General features: G+C 43.2%; 1 protein-coding gene across 5 annotated transcripts in view; it reads right to left on the bottom strand.

The window, feature by feature from the left end:
• Positions 1-1,364: 1,364 nt before the first annotated feature.
• DYRK4 (dual specificity tyrosine phosphorylation regulated kinase 4) overlaps positions 1,365-25,819 on the bottom strand; it is a 51,449-nt gene continuing 26,994 nt past the window's right edge. For 2 of the 5 annotated variants that reach the window (XM_005610850.4, XM_023643002.2), the window contains exons 5-16: positions 23,225-23,338; positions 22,386-22,524; positions 20,487-20,650; positions 17,623-17,759; positions 17,165-17,305; positions 15,188-15,326; positions 12,891-12,972; positions 10,548-10,720; positions 8,815-8,875; positions 4,887-5,016; positions 2,387-2,559; positions 1,365-1,682 (exon numbers count right to left, since the gene is read on the bottom strand). In XM_005610850.4, the coding sequence (XP_005610907.2) occupies positions 1,438-1,682; positions 2,387-2,559; positions 4,887-5,016; positions 8,815-8,875; positions 10,548-10,720; positions 12,891-12,972; positions 15,188-15,326; positions 17,165-17,305; positions 17,623-17,759; positions 20,487-20,650; positions 22,386-22,524; positions 23,225-23,338 (1,698 nt within the window). In that variant the 3' untranslated portion in view covers positions 1,365-1,437. Of the gene's footprint in view, positions 1,683-2,386; positions 2,560-4,886; positions 5,017-8,814; positions 8,876-10,547; positions 10,721-11,926; positions 12,118-12,890; positions 12,973-15,187; positions 15,327-17,164; positions 17,306-17,622; positions 17,760-20,486; positions 20,651-22,385; positions 22,525-23,224; positions 23,339-25,819 lie in introns of those variants that run through there. The other 3 variants (XM_070270892.1, XM_070270893.1, XM_005610852.4) reach the window with 2 other exon arrangements.

Below are 25,819 nucleotides of genomic sequence, written 5' to 3'. Positions count from 1 at the left end.
CAAGGACTTGGCTCCTTGTCCTGTCTCTGTCCACCTCAACCGTATTCATGGTTGAAGACAGTTGGTGTCAAAAAAGTTCTGTTGCCAGCTCTGAACGTTTCCAGCTATGGGACCTGGGACTAGTCACCTGTTATGACACTGCTCTGACTTAATGTCCATATCACCCACTTAAGAAGCATTTTCTGTCCTTATTCTGACCTTTCCATGGAATTTTATATTCTTGATCCTTTTATTCCTTCTAGAAACTTCCTCCTGCTTGGGTTTCTATGTTTCTTGAGGGCTCTGCTCAACTCTCTCAACCCCTTACAAATTTTTCTTCCCTAGGACTTTCTCTTGACCCTCCTCTATTCTCACTCTGTATCCTCTTCCCTGGGTGATCTCATCCAAACCCATAGTTCCCATTAGCTGGTATCTTCCTTCATGGAATATTACACAGTGATTAAGATGAAAACTATGAAGCCACGTATGTTTTCCTTGTCGTTTATGATGTATGATCTTAAGCGGCTTATAAAATTTTATCTGTACTATGATTACAACCATATTATATATTCATGTAGATAAAGACTGAGAAAGGCAAGTAAGTAAATTAAGTAAATGGACGTGAGTGAACACATCCTGCTGTTTACTCAACTGCCTTTCTTTTGGGAAACCCTGCATCCCCTACTCCATGTGGTCCTAGAGAAGCATTAATTATGGTGCTACCACCACCACCATCATAATGTGGACTTGTGACCCACGCTGGCCAATCAGAGGATGGCAAGATCTCAAACATAGTGATTGGTTCAAGTCCAATCATTTCTGAGACTTTCCTTCCAGCAAGGAAGATGGCATCTTTTGATTGGATTTAATGGTCATCTTAACTTCTGGGCAGAGCTTAGCTTCAAAATGAAATTAACCATAAAAAGAAGCAAGGCTAATAGATGGAGAGGGAGTCTGCGCCCTGTGAACTTGTATGAATTCCTAGATCCTGCTGTGCCTGAAACTACACATACCCCTCTTGAGTCTCTAATTACGTAAACCAATAAATGTCCCTTGTTGTTTACACTAGTTTAAATTCAGCTTCTGTCATTTTCAAACAAGAATCTTGACTAACATAGATTAGCTGTCCTGAGCAAGAAGAAAAAGTTTTTTCTTTCATTTAGAGTTCTATGAGTGATGCTATAACACTGAGTATTTAACACACCACCCCTCCCCCCCACATACACACACCCATTGTTTTCTCTGGTTGAGGGCACCAGGAGGCACTGTAGGTGCAAGGACATCCTCCCCCATCCCTCATAAGAGGAATCATGCCAGTTGGCCATGTGAATAGAGTTTTTTTTTTTTAAACAAACCTTTATGCATTAAAAAACAACAATCTGAAGTATTGTACAATATACGTGCCGTTTCTAATACAAATCATTGGTGGAAAGGAACAGGACACACCCTCAGTGAAGGTCATACAATAGGTGGTAAAGTGTTCGTGTTCTTGGAGGAGGAGTTTTTGCTTTGTTGTCCTGTGGAAGTCTTAGACTCCTTTGGCCCAAGAACTGCCTCTGGCTTTCTGGAACCTTCTGCTACATGAGGCAGCTGGACAACTTCAGCTCCTTGCTGGAGAGAACCCTGCTGATCACCCCAATTCTGAATCTGCTTAGTGGTGACATCTTTTATTTTGTCCATAGTCCCTTCTTTGATGATCACATCTGCCAAAGAAGAGAGGGGACAGAAGGAACAAGTGTTCAATGTGAATTATATTCTAACTGTCCATTAGGCTGCAAATCATTTTGAGGAAATCCTGGTTGTAATGATACAAAACCAGTTCATTTGTAAAGCACATTCTATGTGCTAGGCATTATTCTAAGCACTTTACTAATTCATTTGATCCTTTCAGCAACCATAGAGAACAAGACATCATTCTCATTCTCATAAATGGGGAAACCGAGACACGGAGAGGTTAACTAAGTTGCCCAAGGGCCCATACCTGGTAAATGGTAGAGCCAGAATTTAATCCCAAGTAATAAGACTCCAGTGACCATGTACATAACCACTAGGCTATATTGCATATAAAAGATATTTTCATAATGCCATACTCTGTCTGATAATAATTCAAGAGATAATTATAGGGCATGCAGTGGAGGACACAGCAAAAGAAAAGGAGGAGAAAGTGAGTTGAAAAAAGGAATAAAATGGAAAATCCTAGCGATAAGGGGGCAAAAAAGAGGTGAATTCAGCTAGAACCAAGTTTCCTGACAGAGGAAAAGTCCAAAAGTAAGAAATGGCAGGCTAGTAGCAAAGTAGCCAGGAAGAGTTATCCAAGGTTGAGTTCACAGAAATTGACGTGCAATCCTCCAGAGATACTTGACCCTCTGGACTATGGGACTAGAACAGGTTATTTGAGGGGCTGTACCTTTTTTGTCCAAGTGATGATGCCCTTGAACCTTGTCCTTCCTGGGGAAGGGGAAATAGAGACCTGGTCTCCTCAGGGTCTGGGGCCTGGCCCGTGGTTTGCGGTTCCGTGACTCATGAATCCAAGCATGCTTGACGGCCTGGTCAGGGGTCATGCGAAGAGAAGGCTCCCATCTACATACCAACAAAGCCCCACATGGGTTATTGTTTTACTCCCTTTTCAATAATAAAACATTTTCAAAGATCCCAACAAAGAACCTTAGTAAGGTATAACAAAAATGGTTCATTTTTGAAAGATGCATTTAAGCCATGTTATAACTCAAAGATATCATAGAATAGAGATTTTGACATATAATTTTAAAGTAACTGGAAGCAACTTTTGGAAATAATCTTTTTAGAAAATGTATATGACAAGCCAAGGAATATCTTAGAGCCCAAGTCTTCTAGAGTTCCTAGAAATTCTCTTGCAAGAATTTTATAGAAAATCTTAACCAATGGGATTTCGAGTTCAGTAAACTAAGAACATCAAAACAAAGAGATGCTTAATTTCAATTCCCAGACTACGGAATTTGGACCTCCAAATATATCACAAATAATACTACAGAATGCTAGAATATTAAAATTCTAAGGGGACTTAGATATAATCCAGCCAAACTTTTAACACAGTAAAAAAGTACATTTGATAGAACCCCCAACATGGAGTCATTCTGCCATTCTTGAGTGATTGAGCGACAAGGCATTAACTCACAGAACCACCTATTCCAATTTTGAAAAACCCCAATTCTTTAAAAGTTCTTCATTTGTATTGAGCCAAAATTCACTTCCCAGGAACTTTTATCTAGTAACTTTGACCCAGGTCCTAATTCTACCCATTAGCACTATACAGAATGAGACAACTAATCCGCCTTTTATGTCATAATCCTTTAACTACCTGAAAACATTCACATCACTACTAACTATTGATCAGATCATATGGTTGCCACCTTCCAAGATAGGACATTTCAGCTGTTGTCTAACTGGTGTCCATGTTGGGACTAGCTTCTAAATGCAGGTAGATGGCATGGATATTCTAGACTCGTCAAGGCCATAAATAACTCAAGCTCCCAGTTCTTTGTCAAATGAACTGCTGTTAAACTACATCTCCCCTCTCCTGAACTTCTAGAGTTAGTCTACAAAGCCTAGACACAGGGCTTGACATTTACCCCTCTTAAATCTGACTCAAAACTTTTAGTCTCTCAGTCCAGAGATTTGCTAGTTAGCAAAATATGGAGTGATGAGGTAACAGGCCCCATTAGCTTGACTGCCTTTTGCAAGTTGTGAGCAACTAGCTCTTTGCACTAAAAAAGAAAATAATTTTTTCTTGGTTCTGAGCTGTATTCTGGATGGTTGGGGTTTCTGAATAACTCACCTCTGTCTCGGTAGTGAGTTTCTGTCGTTTGTTAATGAGCATTCCTTCCAGAGCCTCAGCAAGGGCTGCGGTGGGGTGAGGGGAAGGATGGGGCACAGGATCCTTCTCTATTTCCATTTTTCAGACAAATAGCATGACCTCCTAGCTGGGAAAACTTTTAGCAGTACCTGATGGTTTATCCTCGGAGCTAGTACCTATATTCCAGAGTGCACAAATGCCACAAGAGTAGTTTGCTCAAGCTACTCCATTCCACCGGAAGAATCAGAGAATATAAAGATATGGTCTTCTAAAAATACGAAGCAATTATCAAACTGACACAGCTAGAAGGGACCTTAGGGATACCCCATTTTACAGAAAAGAAAACTGAGGCCCAGAGAGAGACTTGCCAAATATCACAAGGCTAATCTAGTTGCCACTTACCAAACCTCTTTGAAAACAGTGACAATAGCTCACATTTTCTAAACACCTTCAAAACTACACACTGTTCTGGGTGCTTTATGTGCTGTTCTTTTTTCACTATGACTTGACCGAAATACGGAACCTAATTTCTACAACATAAGCATATAGATTCTAAAAAGTTGTACATAATAAATGGTTTATAGCTCATCCTTTCCCTAATTCCCTAATCTAAGAGGATTTAGGCTCTCAACCTAGGGGAATGAGGCAGGGCCCCAAAACCAGCTTACACTGGATGTCTACGAAAACAGTTACAACAAGCACATCAAAGAGACTGGCTTCAATTCACGGAAGCAGAAGACATTTAGGACTTGCTACAACCTCAATGCCAGGTAAGTTGAGGCCAAGAAGAAAGCAAGCTCTACCCACACACTGTAATCCAGGGCAAGTCATTTAATCCCTTTTAGCCCCAGCCTCCATAACTCAAAATGGAGCAAATCGTCTGCCCTGCCAATAACACAGGTAGGCTGATGAAGCAAGGGATGAGAAAGCATTTTGTAGACTCTAAAGCTCTATGTTCAGTATTTACTATTGTTTTTACAACTGCCTCCCAGGCCCAGACTTTCACCAGCACACATGTGAGAAACTACAGTATTTAAGAGGAAATCCAGAGGCAAAGACACCCCAGCAAACTCACACTAAACACCTTCTGAGAAAGTCCAGGAAGGTGGTGTCGTAGGTTTTCAGCACCGTCGTAAGATCCTTGGAATCCGGGTATCTTTTTTTCCCCCTGTTGTTGGTTATATGTTTAGGAAAACCTTTGGAATCTTTAGAGATACAACATTCTGTGTTTAGTTCCAGGTGTAAATGTTCACTGGTCATATCACAGCTGTTCACTCAACCATGCTGCTTCTTGGAGTGGTCTTTGCAGCTCTCTCACTCTCTGTCCACACTGCCCCCTCCCAAACCCAGGAACACACCCGCAGCCCCAGTCAGTTGAAATAACCACATGTAGATTGTTCAATGGATGCAATTAACTTTTATAAACAATCTCCCCTCCTAATTCAGTATGTTCTGAGCCTCCTTCCCACCACCTCCTCCCTGAATCAATCAAATAGTTTAAATGGTTTAACATTAACTAAGGTTAAATGATAAGGTTAATGATAATGATAATAATAATAATTAATAGTAATAAATCTGACATGATGAAAACATTCGGCTCTGAACAAAAAGGATATGGTCCATTGTTGGATTATCTATGCCCTTGCTCCTTCCCCACTATCTCAATAATGTGAGAATTTGGGATACCCATGGGGTATAACAAGAAAGTCATTTTAAGAGAATGATTTGCTTTCAGAGCTCATTTACAAGCCACAAAAGCAAATTAATCTCATTACTTCCTTATAATCAAATCAAAATTTTTTCCATAATTGAAATGATCAAATTTGATTGGTTGCTTAAGACACAGCTCGAAAATGACTTTCTTCGGCCATTTCCACTGATTAAAGCCCTCACCAAATGCATGACTTGCCATGTCTGAAAAGAAGCCCTGAAGACAGCTCCAAAGGTTTGCCAAGCATGCTTCGTGCGATGCTTTGAAGGTGAGACCACTCATTTGGACACCTAGGTTCTGGTGTGTGTGTTCAGGAAAGTTCATCACTTATGCTCACACCTTGTAAATGTTCACGTAAATGGGTGTGTGTGTGTGTATACACACACACACAGTTTACACATTAAACTGAATTCTCACCAAACTCAGTGGGGTTCATGTAATGGACATTCTGGAAGGTGCAAATGAAGTGCTTCTGTTACTTTTGTAATCAATATAATTTGTAGGGCCTCCAAAAGAACATGCGTTCTTACTGAATTCCTGGACAAGACCATGAATGTGCATATGTGTATGTGCGTATACACACGTGCGTATCTATTTATTTATAAGGATAAAAATGGGTTGGGGTATTGCATAGAGTATACATCTTGTGAACTCATACAAATCCTCACTTCCTTTTCGACTGTGGCACCAGTGCTCCCACATTATCCTACTTCTCTTTTAACAAATCACCAAAGAAGAATCTGGCTCACAGGCTTATAAATAACATAGCTCCTAAAGTCATTGTTATGTAATTGTTTTTCTTGTACAAGTTTTTCTCACCCCTCTGGCCCTCCCCAATATCTAATTATTCTCTCCATCTCTTTCTTGCTGCCTAGAGCACATAGTATCTTACTACCTTGAGGAAACATCACTTTGCTCCAATTACGGGTGTTAACTAGGAGTGGCTGGGGTTGAGGTGCTGTTGGCAGCCCAAAGCTGGGGAAGGGAGAGCCAATAATTTAGGTGGACACAGTATTTCCCAAACTCACCTAATCATAAGAATCACAAGGAGTTTTTGCTAAAAACATAGAATCATGGGGGGTGGGCACAAAGGGTGAAGGGGTGCACCTACAACACGACTGACAAACAATAATGTACAACTGAAATTTCACAAGATTGTAACTTATCATTAACTCAATAAAAATTTGAAAAAAAACCCCATAGAATCATGAGTCCCACCACAAACCTACTATATCATAGGTTATACGGGGGATCATGGGATTTAACATTTTTGCTAAGCAGCGAAATTATTCTTATAATCAGATAAAGTTCGGGAAACACTGAAGAGATGCAGCTCCCAATAAAGTCCTTCCTCATGTAGAAGTGAAGACATGTGGATGTTGCTACCAAAACCACATCACCAATCTAAAGTCTAGTGCTGATGGTAAAAATCAGGTTCTCCTTGAAATGGATATGTGTATGTATTTGGTATCCTCTCACCAAGACGCCCTATATTTCCTTCCTTTTACTCCCCACCCACATACTATCTCTTGAATTCAACATTATAGGCTTAAGAAGTAACTCTTCCCACAGTGTCTTTGTCTTGCAGGAGGGAACACCAATATCCTTACCTTTCTTTCCCCAAATCCTTTGCAATCCAAAAGGATGAATTATAGTTGGTGGACGGGAAAAGTATATTTGGGGTCAAAAGGCCAGTTCCATTGCCCCATGTACAAGTTATACCAGCAGGTCAGCAAGATCCTCTGCCTGCCGTCAGACTGCTCTGGAAGAAGTGTTAGCGTGTGGGCGCTGTTCTAAGGCAACCAGAACACTGCCCTGCTCAGAGGCAAGGTCTTCAAAGCTCCAGCCATGACTATAAGGTGACATTTAAAAGATTTAACCATTGGAAATGCATGGGACGGTCAGAATGGATGAGAACCTTGACACTGAAGTAGGATCATGGAGGACCTCTGCTAGCCAGACCTTAAACTTTCAGTTTCTGGAGCATGAGGAGTCCGAAGAGCCCTGGGAGAGGGGCCAGGGACCAGTGGCTGTGGCAGGGGCTCAGGGCTGTGGTATTTTACCAATGGGAGAGGAGCAGACTACATTTTAACCCCCACATGGCTGAACCAGCACATACCAACTGACCATCAACACGACTCCCTTTTGTTGAGTAGGAGGCCCCATGAGGGTATTTTTGACACTCCTATTGATTAGGAAAGTTATGGAGAGAAATTAAGTGATTTGCCTACCCATTTTGAGGACATTCTTGGGTGAAAATAAGAGGTGGGAGGGCTAGGAATGATTGGGATGCTATAGCCAGTATGAGCCTACAACTAAGCTGATGGCAATGGCTAGTCAGAAATGTCATTTCAGATGGCATGGAGTCCCTATCTGTGGAGTCCCCTTTCCTTTATATCTAGTTTTCCTCCACTTGGCTGATCTTTGGGCCACTATGGCTTTTTCTGCATGAGAATCTCTTAGCTTCTTGTGGTTCTTCAGAGGGATTTTAGATCTGGGATTGACTTCATCTTTTTAGTGCATAATGCCCTGGAAATGCTGTCTCATCTGGATCTTGTTGATCCACCTGTCCATCTTGTATAGCACCACTTGACTAGAAAGGCAGAGGATCATAAAACCCAGAGCCTGGGAACTGCGATGTGGGGGCAGCTTGGGGCCATGGATGAGGCTTAATCCCTGCAATTTGGCAGATATCCTACACATAATCGGCAAGCTACAACACATCTACAGCACAACTGTTCTGACAGTCTTTGCTTGCCTATTTTATACCAAAGTTGCAATGAACCTGGGATAGTAAGGGTCTGGAAGATTAAGAAAATTTGAGCAGGAAAGAATGATGCTCCACTAATGATAGAATGTAGCAATGGAATTTTCCACTATTCTTGAAAATAGCTTCTGCTCTTTGAATTCCCTGCACAGTGCATTGTGTGAGGGCGCAAGCTGCTTGGGAGTTGGGGAGAACTTACAGGAGAGGGTATAGTTATAATGTTTTAAGGTTTCAAGATCGGCTGACAGATCTGGGCAGGAAACTGGTCATTCTCATGTTCCTGCACATTTTCACTAAAAGACCTCATTCCCAATGTGACTCTCCCATCTTGTCTCCCTCATGCCACCTGGTACCGCTTCTCAGCATCTTTGTACTTTCCTGAAAGAAACTCCTAATCACAGCTTGCCCTTTGGGATGGGGCCAGGGGAAGAGCATAACGGGATTTAGGGTATGGGAGATGTCTTCAAGGCCTGTGACACATCATCAGCCACAATGGGAAAAAAGGAGTTAGACCTGGGGACTTACCAAAGAATGTCTGTCTCCTGGAGGCTTTCTGAATGAAGCGGGCTGGCGGCAGGCCCAGGACCTTCAACAAGTACAATGCAGTTGGTTCACTCATGGAGTCACATATTCAAAGATTGTTACAGCTGGGTGGGACTTTGGCCAAACTTTGCCTGCTACAGATAAGGACCCAGGAATATTAAGTGACAATATCAAGCCAGTAGCAGAGCAGGCCCAGAGCCTGGGTCTTATGACTCCTAGTTCAGGACTATTTCAGCATCCTGAGCATCAATACCGGCCACGCTATTCTACATAGGCATCAGGACAAACTAGAGGTAGGCCACCCTTCATGGCAGCCAGATCTCACTGTCAGAGTGAGCAAACCAGTGCACACGCTGACCACCCCTGACCTAAGGAACGACATACCCCAGTTCGGAACACTGGGAAGGGAGGAAAGGAAAAAGATGGAAATCACCAGATAGACACCATTAGACCACCACATGACAAAATGCCTTCTTGAAAGAAAAGCACACAACTTATTTGTTTGTCTTTCCCCATTGCAACCTAGAGGGGTGCACAGAGATAGAGAAACTACAGGCCTAACCCTCAGCCCTGGGTCACCTATCCTTGCAGCTGGGTTCCCAGCCATATCCATGTACAGTCTGGCTCTCCTACTCCTCAGGATCCTCCTCCTCCTCAACCCCATTGACACCAAGATCAGGAGGAAGCTGAATCAGTTCTGGGATAGTAGGAATCACAACTCAGATCCCGTACTCCCCATTCTCCTTGGTACTGGAAGCAGGAGTAGTTCAGAGATGCTTCATTAAATCATCCGTCATCAACCTTAGAAGCCATGTACTCTGATCCCCTCATCTTACAGAGCTCTGGAGCAGGGAAGGGATGTGCCAAGGAGAAAGAGCCAGGACTAGATTCCTGGTTTACCGATTCCCAGGCCAATGTTCCTTCCACCATAGCTACCATGTATAGCTATTATTACCTAAATTATTTTAACACTTTATTATCAGTTTCAATCGTGAAATGAAACTATCCATATTTAATAATTCTCAAGAGTATGCATATCTCTATGACCATCTATAACTCTGAGACAATATAGAAAACAGAAATTTGGGATAGATAGATCGATATAGATAGATAGATAGGTAGATAGACACTACAGATAGATCTTTGTTCACAGTCAAAATGTCTTTGTTCACTGGGAAAATCCTAAAATGTGAAATTTCCAATTTTTGGGGTGATTATTTTCTCCTATTTTGTCTAATTTAGCTCCATAACAAGATGCCTTTAAGTAAAATAATAATATATATAATAAACAATCACGTGATGAGTCCTGGTAAAGCCTTGTTAAAGGGAGATATTGATGTTTTTCCCAGAAAGTTAAGATAGTAGGTAATGACCAAGCAATACACAGAGTCAGTGAGTGTTGTGTCACTCTGGCTTTTAGATTCTTTTGAATATATTTGAAATTCTGATATAACAGTTTTATTTTAAGATTTCACTATTTACATTATGCTAGAAATTCCATTCTTTGCAGCTATTTAAATTTATGATAAAAATGCTAGACGTCAACTCAAAGTGTACAAGAGGGTACAAAATTTCAAAAATACTTTTAGGGAACTGCCCACCCAAAAAAAAGTGTACAGGCCACTGCCCTACGGCGAGTCTGAGGCAGCCCCCCATTGGAGAGTGCAAGCTCGCTCTCCTGCAGCACCTCAGCGGCACGCCAGGCCCTCCCTCACCTCCATGATGCAAGCCAGCTGCTCCACTTCATCCTCCCCAGGAAACAGGGGGTAGCCCGTGTACAACTCCGCCATGATGCAGCCCAGGCTCCACATATCAATGGCCATGTTGTAGGGGTGGCCCAGAATCACCTCCGGAGATCGGTAGAAGCGGCTTTGGATGTAGGTGTACACTGCAGGGAAAGAAAGAGAAAGCTCACGTAGGAAGACCTTCTCCCCTCCAGAGCAGCCTGCTCCAGGACACCTTCTCAGGTGAGGGTGGACGGTAATTGAGACTCTCCCACACATCCTCACTCTGCTTGGCAGGAGAGACAACTGACCAGTACTTATGAATCACATTACATATCTAATCTCATCAAATCCTCACCGCAACCTGATTACCATGGAGGTGTTATTATCCTCACTTTACTGACCAAGAACTCTAAAGCAGGCATTGTTCTAGGGAAATAAATTTAAGTCAGCTAACTTAAAAAAAAAAATAAGACTAATATAAAGTTAAGTTTTCAAACTGTCAGATTAATTTTGGGTAGACATTTTCTGAAAGTATCATGATTTGGGAAAGGAGGAGTATCAAAATGGGAAAAGAAGCAGGCAAAACGCATAATTTAAAAAGGTATATTCAATATATTATGTGAATTGTATAATATATAGAAAGAAAAGCTCAAGAAATCTAAGCAGAAGAGGATATGTAGAAGGTAGTATTGCAAGGAGCCTAGATTTTACAACATGAGGAGGCTAAGTTTGGAGAAAAGGGATATTATAGTTATTTCCACATGCTGCTATTGGTGCATCCCTCTATGGGGGTGGGGCAAGGCTTCCATAATCACTTCTCTGTTTGAATTGGTTACAGTAGGATGTAATAATTTTGTGATTTAAAACAAAATAAAGTGTTAATAAAAATGACTTTTATACCTGCCTGCTTCCAAAATGGATTTTAGCCACTTTCCAATCGAAGAACATATACACATGGTAGTTTTAAAAGATGGATTTGACCAATACTTACATAATGCTTAACATGCGCCAGGCAGAATTCCAAGTGCTTTACACAGATGAACTCTTTCACTCCCTACAACAACCCTATGAAGCAGCTATTATTATTGTCCCCAGTTTAAAATGAGGAAACTGAGGCATACAGAGATTAAATAAATTGTCAAGGTCGCTCAGCTATAAGCGGCAGAGCTGGGCTTTGAAGCCAGGCAGTTTGTGACTAGTATCCACACTCTATATTGTCTCATGATTAAAGTAAAGACAGAGGGAGGTCAAAATATATATAAATGGGGAAATGACAATCAGAAACAAGAATAAGATAATTAAAAATTCAGTTCTGAGCATCCCAGCAGCCAAGATAAATGATAATTAATAGGTTACAAGTTACACACCTTTCCTATCTGAGAAGAGCAAATGTATGAGTTCTTTGGGGGAGGCACATTATTTCCTAGCTGGAATTTCTTACGGGGTCCAGACATAAAAGATAAAGGACATATGTCTTCAAAAGCGGTGCTGCAGAATATTTGGAAAGATCCATGTAGCAGTCTTTTCTTCAGCCTCAGGAGGCTTCCTGTGACACCCCCTGCCAACATGAAGGACGGTCCCGTAACACAAGCTGTATATATCTCTAATCATTGTATCTATCATGGTATATTTTTATTTTTCTGTCTCTTCCATTGGACTATAGGCAATCTGAGGACAAAAAGTGTTCATTTTTTGTTCCTGGAACCCAGGATAATGATTGACACAAAGCAAATACTCAATAAATGTTTATTGAACGGTACATGTTCTCAACACCAAATGATAAAAGCCAACAGAAGAGCCTATTAAATCAAGTTCATTGCAGGTTGTGCAAATGTACCCCAGGGCTGCTTTCTAGATTATAGCTTGAACAAAGTGTAAAACCTAGAGAACTTAGGGCAGTGAATTCCAAACCATAGAATGGCTATATTTTCTTAAGTGCAGACTCCTGGGTACTCCCCCAGAAATTTAAATTTGGTACATCTGAGAAGATGCCCTGGAAGCTACAACTTCAGAGGCCTCAAGCGATTCTGACGCCCATCTAGTTAGTTTGGGGACCCAGCGTTCTTGGGAAATTCCAAATCCACAGAATATGAGAGCTGCAAAGAACCCTTAACGGTATTTGAGTCCGACCTTCTCATTTTGTAGATGAGGAAACTTAGGCTCAGAGAAGTTAAGAACTTTATTCAAAGTCACACTTGTTCAAATCCACAGCCATTATTGTCACTGAGGCCAGGCTAGAACCCAGGTGACCGATGTGTGAAGCATTTGTTTCAGTAAGGGAAAGAAATCACAGCAGGAAAACTCAGACAAAGGGATTGGAACGGGGCCTACCTTTCTGGTGTTCATAACAGCTTGATCCAAAGTCAATAACTTTAACAGAGACTTGGCCCTTTTGGTATAACACTATATTCTCCTAGAGAGAAGAAGAAAGACATATGTCAAGTTTTAATAATGTTGCCCTAGGCTCTCTATTTACCTAAATGCTGCCATTCTCCAGGACCCAGTTCAAAAAGCAATCACCTGCAGGTGGACTCCTCCCACTTCTTCTCCAAACCCCATTGTTCTCCCCATCCTCTGACTTCCCATTTGACTTGTGGTCTGTCCCTATTGTTTGGACCCAATATTTGCTGCTTTGCAGTAATTCTTTTGCAGATTTTGTCTCTTTCCCCACATAGATTGTGTAACTCCTGAAGATTGTGGGTTCTTTTTATCTTCCTTGGCACCTGGTTCTATGCCTTGCTTGCATAAGGCCTTAGAAAGATTATTGACTGAATTTGATGTTGCCATTAAATGCCTCACCAACAGACTGCTATGACAGTAGAGGACCCAAAAGAGGCAATGATTTGATTGGAGTTTGTGATCCTTTTGCTGACTCTAGGGAAAAACGTGAAACCAGGTGTTCCAGTAGAGTCATGGATAAGAAGGAAGACCTCCTGAACGCTCCTCTCAGAGCATGAGAGTGTACTTCCCAGGGCTGGAAGATTAAAGTCCTAATCATGTTTTCAAGAATCTTGCTATCAGATGAATTACTTATTATGAATATCAGACAAATTGATTGCTTACTGAATCCCTGAATATTCTAGATATGGCATAGCAGTCCTGATGTAAAGCCTCTGGCACCACAAACTAAGAAAGTACAAATTTAGTCCATAGCACCTTTTCTAAAGAATATTTGTGTTTACTGAAAGAGTATGATCAGCAAAAGTCTTAAAAGAGTAAGACTTTCTAGTGTGTCCCTAGCCCAGTGGAAAGGCTCTTTAACTCCACGGCCTTCCCATCGTATGGGCAGAAATAGCTCTACAGAGGGATGGATGCATCAGACCATCACAGCTCGTGGATACTAACCGTTAAAATCCATAAGAATAACTCCCTGGTTCTTGAACACAGACTCACCGAACATTCTCCCGGTTGTGTGTCTATTCCAGTCTACTTGATCTATTTCTCAAGGAAATCTATCACCTGATATTTTGGCTACCAAGTATCTTATGGATTTCCTTGATGAGAGTCAGTCCCTGAAGCCCAAAGACCATGGTGTTGACCCTTTGTGGCTGCAAAACAGGATTAGGAACTTGAATGTGGAGACTAAATCAATGTACCACTATCCTTGTGAGGCTCTACTAGTCAGCCCTGAGAGAACATCTTTATCTTGATAATCTTTCATTGCAAAAATATCCCAAATTTACCTAATAAGTTGCATGTTTTTGAAAAAAATTTGTTATATCCATTTTGGGGAGTGAGGAGAAGGGAATGAGGAAAAGTTAAGGGATATTTACATATCTGTGAGGGTTGTTTTTGGAACCAGCTCCTGGCTCCATATCTTCATACCCTTATACTTTTTCCCTAGCTACCTCTCTGTATTCCTCACATTTGCAATCATTAACTCATCTAACAAGCATTTACTTATTGCCTCCCATAAATATTGCCAGGTACCATGTTAGGTCCTGGGAATAAAATGGTGAGAGGACATGGTTCCTAATCTCGAGGAAGCTTGTAGTCCAGTGGCGGATACAGATAAAGAAACAATTCCTACACAAAGCAATCAGTGCAATAATGGAGCTACATTCAGAATACTAGCAGGACAGGTAGGAAGGGTACATATATTTGGAGTAGAGGAAGTGGTCATGGACTTGCTGTGCCCTAGGACCAACTCAGAGTACAGTAGATATAATGAGGACTTAGCACAATAGTGCTCCATCCCCCTGCAAGACACATGTCTCTGCAGAGCAGAAAGGGGAGAATGTCGGCCCCAGTGTTGAACTCCTATGGACTACAGTTACTGTTGATTTTCTCACTGAGATGGCAAAAAGGGCAAACCTACATGCCCAGGACTTCTCACTACACATCTTGATGCTCAAGACCCCAACCACTCACCCCGCATAGAAAAGCCCTCAAACCTTCCTGTTCCTGTCTGCCTCAATGACACCACATCACTGGTTATTGCCCCAATATCCCTGCCTTAGTCTTTCCTGTACCTCACTTGCTTTACACAACCTATAAACATGACTGTTTGGTTTCACCCTGGAGCCTGGGCCATGATGGCTGCCCAGTTACCACTGGGGAATGGAACGAGGCAAACAGTTTTTGCAGGTGGGGAACAGCTCTCCTGGCAGGACAGAGGTTGTACTCACAGGCTTGAGGTCGCAGTGAATGATTTTCTCTACATAAAGCATTTGTAAACACTTCAAAACAGAGAGGGTGAAGCGCCGAACCACTGACAGACTGAAGCCTTGAAATCTGTTATTCTTCATCAACTCGTACAAGTTGATTCTGGGAAAGAGAGAGAGTGATGTGTATCATGTAAAAAGTGTAAAGCTGAGTTTGAACCTGCAAACACTCCCATACCACCTGGTTTCCCCGAGGTGGCAGTAGGCAAGTGTCAGATCAGGAGGCAGGGCTTCTATGTCCTATCAACTCAATTTTCCCATTGATTCATGGCGGACCCAGGGTGAAGCCCAACTGTGTTGGCCTCTCAGATGTCCCCTCGTTTCCTATGTGACAGGGTCATTTAATCACTTCATTATGCATGTGGGTGTTAAGAAGTTGGACCAGACTTCCAGAATATTCATAGTTCTTCAAGCCCTAGGGAAGGCTACAGGAAGTCCACCAGTCACTCCACCAAGCAGCCACTCCCACCCAGGCCTGAGGAGGCTGTCTAAAGATATCAAGTTACTGATGGGTAAGGGAGCAAGACAATGGACAGATGGGACTGAGGCAAATGGAGAAGCCCTACCCTATCTAAATCCAACCTGGCTCTTGGTCCCACCTAACTGTCATCTTGCAGGGATGAGGGCTTGCTCTTGCCAGATCATCCTAAAAGCCTGCAATATATAAAAGCCAGCTATCTTATGTGAAATATGATGACTTACAGATGTTGGAAACTAATGCAAAGCATTTTAAAAAGGAAAACTTATCCAGGGGCTGCTAGCCGGTGGCTTCTGTGAAATGGGGAGAGGAAGGAAGGGCACAATCCAGGAGCAACTGCGCATCAGTCTCTTCCCCATCCCTCCTATTCTTCCACTGCTGAGCTTTCTCTAGCTCTGGCATTATTGAGGAAGCCATTCACTCTTGAGGGATACAGTGGAGATGTGAGACGTGGCTCTGGCCTCATCCTGACTAGCTGTGTGACCCTGGACAACTTCCCAGCTTCTCTGCCTTTGAATTCTCCCTCCACACACTTGCCTCTCCTGACCTCTCAAAGCTCTTTTAATACAGTGACAGCCTAACTGCACTAAGATTAATGGCCAAGAAAGGCAGCCTGGGATGTCCATCTTGCTGCAAGAAAGATAATTCACCTCCACATATTGGAAAATTAACCACATTTTGCAATCATCAGAGATAGTGAGGAGGATGTTAACTTTCTGATTCAAATTTAGCCAGTTCTTAAAATTTCACCATCAGCGATGGTGTCATGAGAGCACCAAGCTACCAGCTCAGTGAAGCCAACAACACTGGGCTTCTGAGAGCTCATCCCTGATTATTCGCTTTTGCTAAATGCATTCTGGGTTTCTAGTTTTATTTAAATTGCATCAGATGGTCTTCTCAGACAGAAAATTTTATTTAATTGCATCAAATTAGCATGCTCTTTCAGCTCCAACGTTTAAACAGGTGATGCCAATCTATTTCAGTTTCTGCTCTCTTACCAAAAATACCTGTTCCTGTCCTTATTTGCTCAAAATCAAAGCCCTTTCTCTCTCTGAGCAGCCAGCTGCCTGTTCCCTTGGGTTCCAACCTCTGCATCATACAGTTGTAAAGCCAGCGAGTGGGACATGGTAGCAAAGGAAACCCATTTTCAACATATTTCAGTTTAGCTCTCAAGGGCAGAGGCCTTGGTTTGGTTATGTCAGCCAGTTCAGCACCCGGAACCTAGGCAGCACATCCTGTATGCCGGCAGGCGACAGGCGTGACTGACACATGGGTGAGGTGGGCAGCTCTTGGTCCCAGCCTCATTATTCTTGGGCTTTCTAGATAACTAGGTGGCTGTGTATCCATTCTAGTCATTAAACGTTCACATCCAGAAAAATCTAGTGTTCTGGCCTCCAGGATTCTCTCCTGTCACTTAAGCAACTTTCCCGAAGAAAATGAATTAAAAAGAAAAAGCAGCTGACCCCAGGAGTTCAAAGGTGATGCAGAGGTGATTGCGGAAGTAGAAAAAGTCCTTCATGTGTACCACATTGTAGGCGTTGTCTTTGTCCTTCCTTCGGAGAGCTTCCAAGATCTTCAGCTCCATCAGGGCCTGGTGGTGAAATCTGAAGTGATTGGAGAATGGCAAGGAAGACAGGAAATGAGGACAGAAGACAAGGGGTGCCATGTCGTGCTGCAGCAGTTAGCCCATTTCCTCAGCCCCTCCCCATGACCCCAAGACTGTCTAGGGTGGCAGAAAGCACTAAACATTCCATACTCTTGCTTCCTCTTTGTTCTGTCATTGAATCAGACAGAGAGAGGGAAAGAGGAAAAAGAAGAGGAAGATCAGAGGAAGAGGCAGACTCAGGAAGGGGAGGCATTACGAAGGGGCCAGAGTCGTGTGGTCCCTCCTCTATAGTCTATGCCATCTGCTAAGCCACACCTCTTCTTGTTCCTGATGATTTTCAAGGCCACCAACTCATTATTTTTGTGATCCAAGCACTTGGCCACCTGTCCAAAGGACCCTTTCCCGATCATCTCCAGAACCTCGTAGCGGTAGGCAATGTGGTCATGCAGGACCTGCAGAAGCCAGGCCAGGAGTAAGGAGCAGAGCTATGGGCTCTGGAGCTTCCCTGACACTGGGGCCCCAGGATACCCATTCCCAGCTCACCGCTGACTCCTGGGGAGAACTTTCTGGACTGCACCGGGCACATGCTCAACTCCCACCCTCATCTCATTACTACTACAATGGTTAGACTATTGCCTGAATCCCAGGCCACCCATGTGGTACCAGGGAAAATCCCACAGGCTCCATCTGTGTCACGCAGTACAAGGAACATTGGATTATCTTTGGGAAACTTGAATTCTAGTCCCAGTCCTGCTACCACCTCTGGTTTTCTGCACATGTGGGAACCTATGAAGTAAGAGGTTGAACAAAGTGGCCTGAAGGTCCCTTCCAGTTTGTATATTTCATGATTCTTGAATGCAGCTGAGCAGCAGCTTTAGTTCAGAAAAAGCTTCATTTCTGACCCCTGATGTGTCTCCATCAATCAGAGAAGACTTTGTGTCTACTCTGCCTCTTCCTGGCCGGATCTGGTTCTCCTCTTGACTTAGCCAGATTTAATTCTATCTTGGAGTTAGCAGAAAAGAACTTGGACCTTTCCCAACTAAGAAGGGAAATATCTTCCAAGAGCCAGAATCACCCATGTCCCTCGGTGTTTTGGAAACTAGGGAGCAGGTGCTTAGTCAAAGCAACAGGAAAATTTAAATTAATAAGACTTTATCTGGAGGGCTTCAGATAAACCACTTACCCACTCTGAGCTGCAGTGCCCTCATCTGCAACTGAAGGTTGTGGATAAGAAGATCTCTAAGGCCTTCCAGCTCTGAGAAATCTCTGAATCCTAGTGTTACACACATGAATTTGGGAGAGGTAAAGGGGAGAATTTAAGTCCTCAGGATGTGTCTGTGATTGTGTGGTGGGGATCTGCTCATAAAGGAGAAATCAAGATCATGACTATGAACATGTACAACTTAACTGATATGTGGAAGTAGATTACTTGCAAAGGTCTGTCATGAGAATATTTTCAGAAAGGGCAAGGGATAGCTTCTGCACATGTTGGTGTAAAGGTACATATGTGTGTCCCTAGCATTTATATATTTCTCCTATAGGCCACCAGTTTGGTGGTATCATAATTATTCACTCACATGTCAACTTTGACATTGATGCTGTTTACTTGAGGCCAAGGACCAGGTTGTACTCATTTTTGATAGTTCCCTTTATATTTCCAGAGTCTAATAGATGCCCAAGCATACGACAGGGTCCAAATAAATAGGTATTCAATTAACATTTGCTGACAGAATAAATGGGAGAATACAGCTGTGGTGCTTGTTTGGCAATTTAGCCACGTGCATCGTATATGTGTGTGTCCACTGCAACGCAGTAAGGATGGAGATTCCAAACATACAGAAAGAACACACTATCCCTCTCCCCTCACCAAAAACATAGCTCACTAAGATCTGAGATTGAGCAACTGAGTTCTAGCGAATTAATTTAAAGGTAGCGCTGACATCCCTGGGGAATTTCTCAGAGACTCCAGGCCTAGGTTTCAGGGCTGGGTGAGGGAGGGTGGAAGAAAGGGAGGGAGGAGTTGAGGATGTCTTGCCGAACTGGAGGTAAGATTTATACTGGAGATTCTTAACCAAGGACCCATTAATAATCCCCATCCTTGAAATTTTGTGTATGTGCAGGTTACCTTTTATGGGATGAGAATTTACAGCTTTTATCAGATTCCCAAAGAGATCCTTGGCCTAAAAAGGTTGAGAACCAGGGCTCTAGATAAAGGATGTGTGCCAGAAAGTCTAAATCCTTGCTTCTCAAAGTGTGGCCCAAGGACCAGCAACATGGACATCACCTGGAAGCTTTTTAGAAAGGCAAAATCTCAGGCCCACCCTAGACCTGCTGAACAGAATCTGCACTTTTAACAACATCTCCAGGTGATTTGTGTGCATAGCAAAGCTCAAGAAACACAGCCCTAGATACTGTTAAGAAAATCTGCCTCTTCTATGAAGCCACCAAAGGCCAATCTTGTTTCCTAAACCTAAGTTATGAGGAAATGTCCAAAGGAGGAAATTCCCAACAGCCCACAGCCGAGCGGACTAAGGACCACACATCTGATATCCTCAGAAGTAGGAATTGTTTCCTGAAGTGAAAGGGACACCTTCGACGCCCAGATTCCATGCTCAGGCTGGGAAGAGGCACCGTCCTGGGGAACCCTAGAGATACAGTCAGAAGAGCAGGAGTCGCTGGCATCCACCTTCGGAAAACCGAAGGAAGTCAAGCACTATGCCCCAGGGATTATAGTGGCAAAAGCTTGTTTTTCTGTGGGAGAGATAATGTTTATTATAAAATTTAAAAAGGTCCATTATGGACTTGTATGGAGGAGACAAAAAAGGGAATGTGGAGGAGACTGCACCTTATTCCATAGTGTGGCCTTTTCCAATGGGGCCGGCGCTGCACAGTAGGAGAGCCTGTGGGAGTTCACCCAGGATACAAAACTGTTACTCCAAATACTCTTGGAGAAAATCATTATTGTGTTATCAGAATGGTTTGTTTCTTAATTGCATGTTTTTCCATTTCTAAACGCGGTATTTTTTGGTTTAGCACCTACTAGAATCCTTCAGGATGCTTAGTCTCAGAAATAGCAGCAGCAAATGCTATCAAATACCCCAGACTTTTTTCCTTTCCAGAGTGTCTCTTGTCCCCAAGCCCCAAACGCCTGCAGTTCCCATGGGCTACTTCCCCATCACCTTCCTATAGGAGCCATGGTCGTCATCAAAGCTTGTCTTGCTGAATCTCTCAGGAGCCATGTGGAGCTTCTCAGCTTCAAGCCCCAGGAACCACAGCTCTGTGTAGCCCAGGATTTCACTTTGCTCATAAGAAGATAGCTGGTTCTTAAAAAACTTTAGGGCCTCTGTATGGAAAACACTGTAGTCAGTGAGGTTGAGGCGACATGGGGATCTGCCCAGGGCTCAGATGATGGGATCCCTTCCCATTCATGAGCCAGTCGGTCCTTTCCTCAACTGGGTGGCTCACTAAGCATCACGCATCTTGAATCTCATAGGGTGGAAATGTAACAAGGATAGAAGTCAAGGGGTTGTGCTGATTTCAACAAATCAGGAGGAAAATGCAAAGGAAGGGAAAGGAGGAATTTAGGCCCCAAAGAGCTGTGAGTTGCAGCAGCATGGATAAAAACTCCAGGAGTAAACTTAGTGTCAACAATAGCAGGTAGCTAAGGCAGCAGCTGTCTGAGTTAACGTGGTATTGGGCTCCACAAACAGTCTATCCTGAGCGAGTCTGCAAACTGTAGTGTCTTCAGGGACCAGGCAGGTAACATAAATGTGACTCTAAAGGCCCAGGAGCTATTTGGACTCACTGAGTCAGTGAGTCTCCCGGACTACAAGGAAGGAAATTCTGCTCCCTCTCCTCTCCTCTCCTCTGGCCAGGTCACAGCAGGGCTCTGGTGTTTGGTGTGAGGATGGCGGGAGTGGGATTCATACTCTGAGATAAAGATAAACTAGACAGTGCTGAGAGGAGGGAAACGAGCATTGGGGGGTGGGAGGGGCACCACGTTATTGACAAACTGCTGAAGAGCTGGAAAAGGAACCATTGGGAGGAAAAAAGACCTACGGGGGACAAGATCTGTGTCTCTATAAATGTGAAAGGCAGCCATGTGTAAGCTGAATAAGGCATGTTCTCTCCCCAGAAGACAGACCCAAGGCCTAAGAGAGCAGGGAGGATCAGCAGAGATTTCAGCTCTGTAAAGTCAGGACCAGCTCCGAACTGAAATGGCCTCCTCGTGGGTAGTTCCTGAGATTGTTTAACAAGAGGAAGGACAGTTCATTTCAAAGCTGTGCTAGAAAAGCTCCTGGCATCAGATAGGGTTGGCACCTAGTGGATTTTAGTTTTCTTCCTTTGAACTCTAACAGGTCATGAATCTCTGAACCTTGTGAGGAGTTGAGCTCCTGGCCAAAAATCTATGCATGATCTTTCAGGTCTGACCTTAGGTGATTACAAAGGCGTAACCAGGCAGGCCTCACGGAGGAAGCTGCCCTCCCCACACCAGCCTCGGTGCACAGGCAGTGCACTGAAGTCTCTGAAGAGTCGCAGTCAAGGACTCAGGCTCCCCTGGCTGGCCACACTCTCATACATATCTACATTCCTAACCCAGGAGCCTCCATTCAGAGGCCTTCCTCAGGTGCTTCTGCCAAGACCACCTTATTGGGGTGTGGGGGTGACTTCAAGACACTTTCCCCACTCTGACTCAGTGCACAGCACTTTTCTACTCCTAGCTCTTCCCCCTCCTGTTTCTACCACCCTCCTCCATAAAACGACAGGAGCCTTGTTCAGGCTCCTGAGGCAGTGAGACAATCCCCTCCGAACGCACTGATACATCTGACGCAGGCCTGGTGGCAGTCCACGGGGGAAAATGGACCCATGGGGAGCCAGTGCTTTCTCGTATTTAGCCTCTTGCTTTACTATCACAGTAAGTGATGAAAGGCTTGACTCTTACTTTCATTTTGGCTTGTTGCCCTCATGGACTACTCCAACACCTGGCAGCATAGCTTTCTCCAGCTCAGCTCAGCTCCTGACCCCCTGACCATCTATAACCACCCCCCACCACCCCTGCTGCTGCCCCAAAGGCTTACCTGCCGCTGTCAGAGGCACCTTGTGCTTCTGGGGTGCTTTCTCCTCTGGCTTGGGATCTAGAGTTTTAATGCTCAGACAGAAAGGCATTTCTGAAGCCTTGAGCTCAGAGGCTGACATCTGATTGTGACTTTGACTCTCCTGTCCAGGGAAAGAGACTTGCAATAAAGGGTTGCTTAGGCTTCTCGTAGGTGCCACAAACTATTTATCTGACCAAGAACGCCCAAATGCACCCAGACTCTTCTCTTTCCTCTCCAGGGAGAAAATGGTAATTATGAGTCAGTAGGTTTTCTCAATCCTTCTCTCAAAGGAGTACCTGTCTGACTCACATTATTCTCTGTGAGACTCATGTACGTTACAGTATGCAGTTGACAACCCCAATGACATCTTACTGCTGGAAGAGATGAGAACAGTTTTTTACCACTGCTCTTGAGAAGGCCAATTCCTAATTTGTGCCAAAGGGCACAGATCCTTGAACTTACGTGTATATAATACCTCTTTAACTTGGCACTTTCTCACATTACCTCATTTTGTCCTTACACACACAAAAAAACAGGAGACATGGAAGGAAAACAAACATTTTGAATACTTGTACCATTTATATATCAGATACTTCACTTTGCCTTTTCTCAATGAATCCTCATGAATCCATCCCGTTTTGTAGAGAAAGTCAATGACTTATTTGCTCAAGTTTACATTCATTGAGAACAGGACTAGAACCCAACTCTCCAGCTAACACTGTGCTTTTCCCACCATGCTGGGCCTTTCTAAATGTGATTCTGGACTGAAATCAGGTCTTTCACTTGCCTGCTCAGGGCCATGTGCACTGCCCTGTACTCACCTGATACAGCAGGGGTGGCTTTGGCGGGATTTTATTGCTGATTCTTGGGAAGTTAACCATGTTCTTCCCCTTGGCATCCTCAAAAGGGAGTGAAGTAACGTTGGTGTTTGTATTCTACAGAAGGAGAATCTGGGTAAGTTTCAGCCTCAAGCAAGAAAATGTCTTCAGGGAGTCATTTCTCCCAGCTCCCTTCCCACAGCAAGGATGAGCCTGAACCAAATTAAACCTGTAATTTTGTGGTTATTATTTAGGATGAGACTAAAATAAAAAAAAAAAAGAGTGTGAGTACTATGAAGATATGGCCAAATCATGAAGGTGGCACTGAAATAAGTGAAGTTTAACAAAAACAGGCTAAACTTGAACCCAGAACCCAGGGGTTCTCCTTCTTCCAGCCCTCTCTTAGGGAACTGAATGATATTTGTCCAAAGCTGAGACACAGCTGGTACCAGACCCACCTCTATAAAACCTGGTATACTGGCCACATTGAAATAGGAACTGGATACAATACTTCAACTTAACACCACCCAGCATAGCTAAGCCCTCCACCAAGCTATAACAATGCAGACCATTTAGAATAGTCCATTTGACCTCCTAGAATAGGGGCGTAGTCTGAGGAAGAGGGGATTGCAGAAGGCATGGGCCATGGCCTCAGACTAAACTAATTTGATTGGCTAACATGTACTATATGCAGGATTTGGCTGTTTATTGGATGGACAATGATGATATCTGAGCAAATACTGCAATGCCAGATCTTACTGAGTCCCAACTTCTCATCAGGTAAGTTTGTGGGGACTAAAACTTATAACCATCAACAATGACAAGTTGGCACTGAGAATAAGTTGGGGAGACTGAACAGATAAATGAAAAGTACATTAACAAAACACAACCCAGACTAAATACCAACCAAAGAGCATGGACAACGAGTGTCAACAAAGAAGAAAGAGATCACTGTGAATGCCGTCCGCCCAGGAGGATGTGGGGAGGCTTTTTGGAAGGGGTGTGGCTTGGTCTGGGCTTTAATGGGGAGGAAGGGTAGAAACCATGCTCATTAGGCGAAACACTACTATCTGGGCATATCCAGGGGTCTTTACTGTCATGCTGGTTAAACTGGAGCAGAGGGTACACTGGTGGAAGGCACTAAACGCTAAGCTAAGATACTTGGCCTTTATCTTATGGGCAATAGTGAACCACTGACAATTTGCAAGGCTGGGAGTTACATACGCAAAGCCGTATTTCAGGAAGACCCCTCTAGCAGCAATGTGGCATAAATGAATGCTTATAGACATGGACTCTGAAGTCAGACTCTGGTTTTGAATCCCAGCTCCACTACTCATTAGTTGATTGACCTTGGGCAAGTTATTAACCTTCCCTCATGAAATATGGAGATAATAACAGTACCAACCTCATAGCGCTGTTGTGAGGATTAAATAAGTTCATAGGCATAAAGCACTTCAACCAGTGCATTGTATATGCTAAGAGTAAGTATTTGCTAGAGCTCGTTTTCATCATTTGTAGAATGGACAGAGTGATCTTTACTCATTTCTCAGGAAACAGGAAAATCATGGACTCAGAATTGATGGATAATGAGTAAGATAGTGTGGAGCCTAAAATGATTAAAGGAGCTGAGGATGTTTAATCTCAGAGAAGATAAAACAAAACAAAACTCCTGAGAAGTTAACAATTCTGACACTGCCATACATATATACTGGAATCAAACAACTGAATAAATGGATGGCAGATGATAGGAACCAGGTTTCTCATTGTTGGATAGACATGTACAGATAATCTACATCAACATCAACCTCACCACCATGTGATAATGGATTAGAGTTGGAGCTGTCAGTAAGAACTCCTGGTTAACTTAATATAGATATAGATGGCTACATACAGAACTATGTATAAATATGTGTATATTCAAGGGTTAGTGCATGCACATGCACACACACCTTTCTTTGCTTTGTCAGCTGATAGGTCCTAAAAGAAATAACACCCCAGTAGACAAAGCACACCTAGCACTCAGATCTTGGCTTCTAATACCACTCTCCAATAAGAGGAACCAAGGCTCCTTGGAGAAATGAGTGACTCTAGGATTGGGGCAGAAAACGTCCAAGATCAGCCTAGAGCATCTTGTAGTGACAGAAAGTAAGGAAGTGCTCAAACAGAAAAAAAAAACCCACAGTGATGAAAGTATGTCACAGGGGCACAGGAGCCAACTCAAAGAGCTCCCAATGGCCAAAGCTGAAACAATTTTAGCAACGAAGTAAAGTAGTATTGAATTATAACTCAAAGTATAACATAAATATCCATGCGTCCACACTGATGTAAATAAAAGGTTGGATAAAGAAATAAGTAGAGGAGAAGAGACAAATCTCCCACGCAGAAGAATTCCTAATAAATGATACAGATATTCTGGCTAGCGGAGGTGGCGCACCACTGCCCACTCCTCACGCGTGGGCTGTGCACAGTGACTGGTTTCCAAAGAGTCCAGCATGGAAGGGGGAAAGAGCAACTTCACCGCGAAGAAACCAGACACACACTGCCTCAGCCAGGCGACCCAGTCAACACTGACAGTCATACACCATGTTGATAGTACGC

Source organism: Equus caballus, chromosome 6, assembly GCF_041296265.1.
Source record: "Equus caballus isolate H_3958 breed thoroughbred chromosome 6, TB-T2T, whole genome shotgun sequence".
Taxonomy (NCBI): Eukaryota; Metazoa; Chordata; class Mammalia; order Perissodactyla; family Equidae; genus Equus; species Equus caballus.
This window is presented reverse-complemented; position numbering and strand designations above follow the sequence as displayed.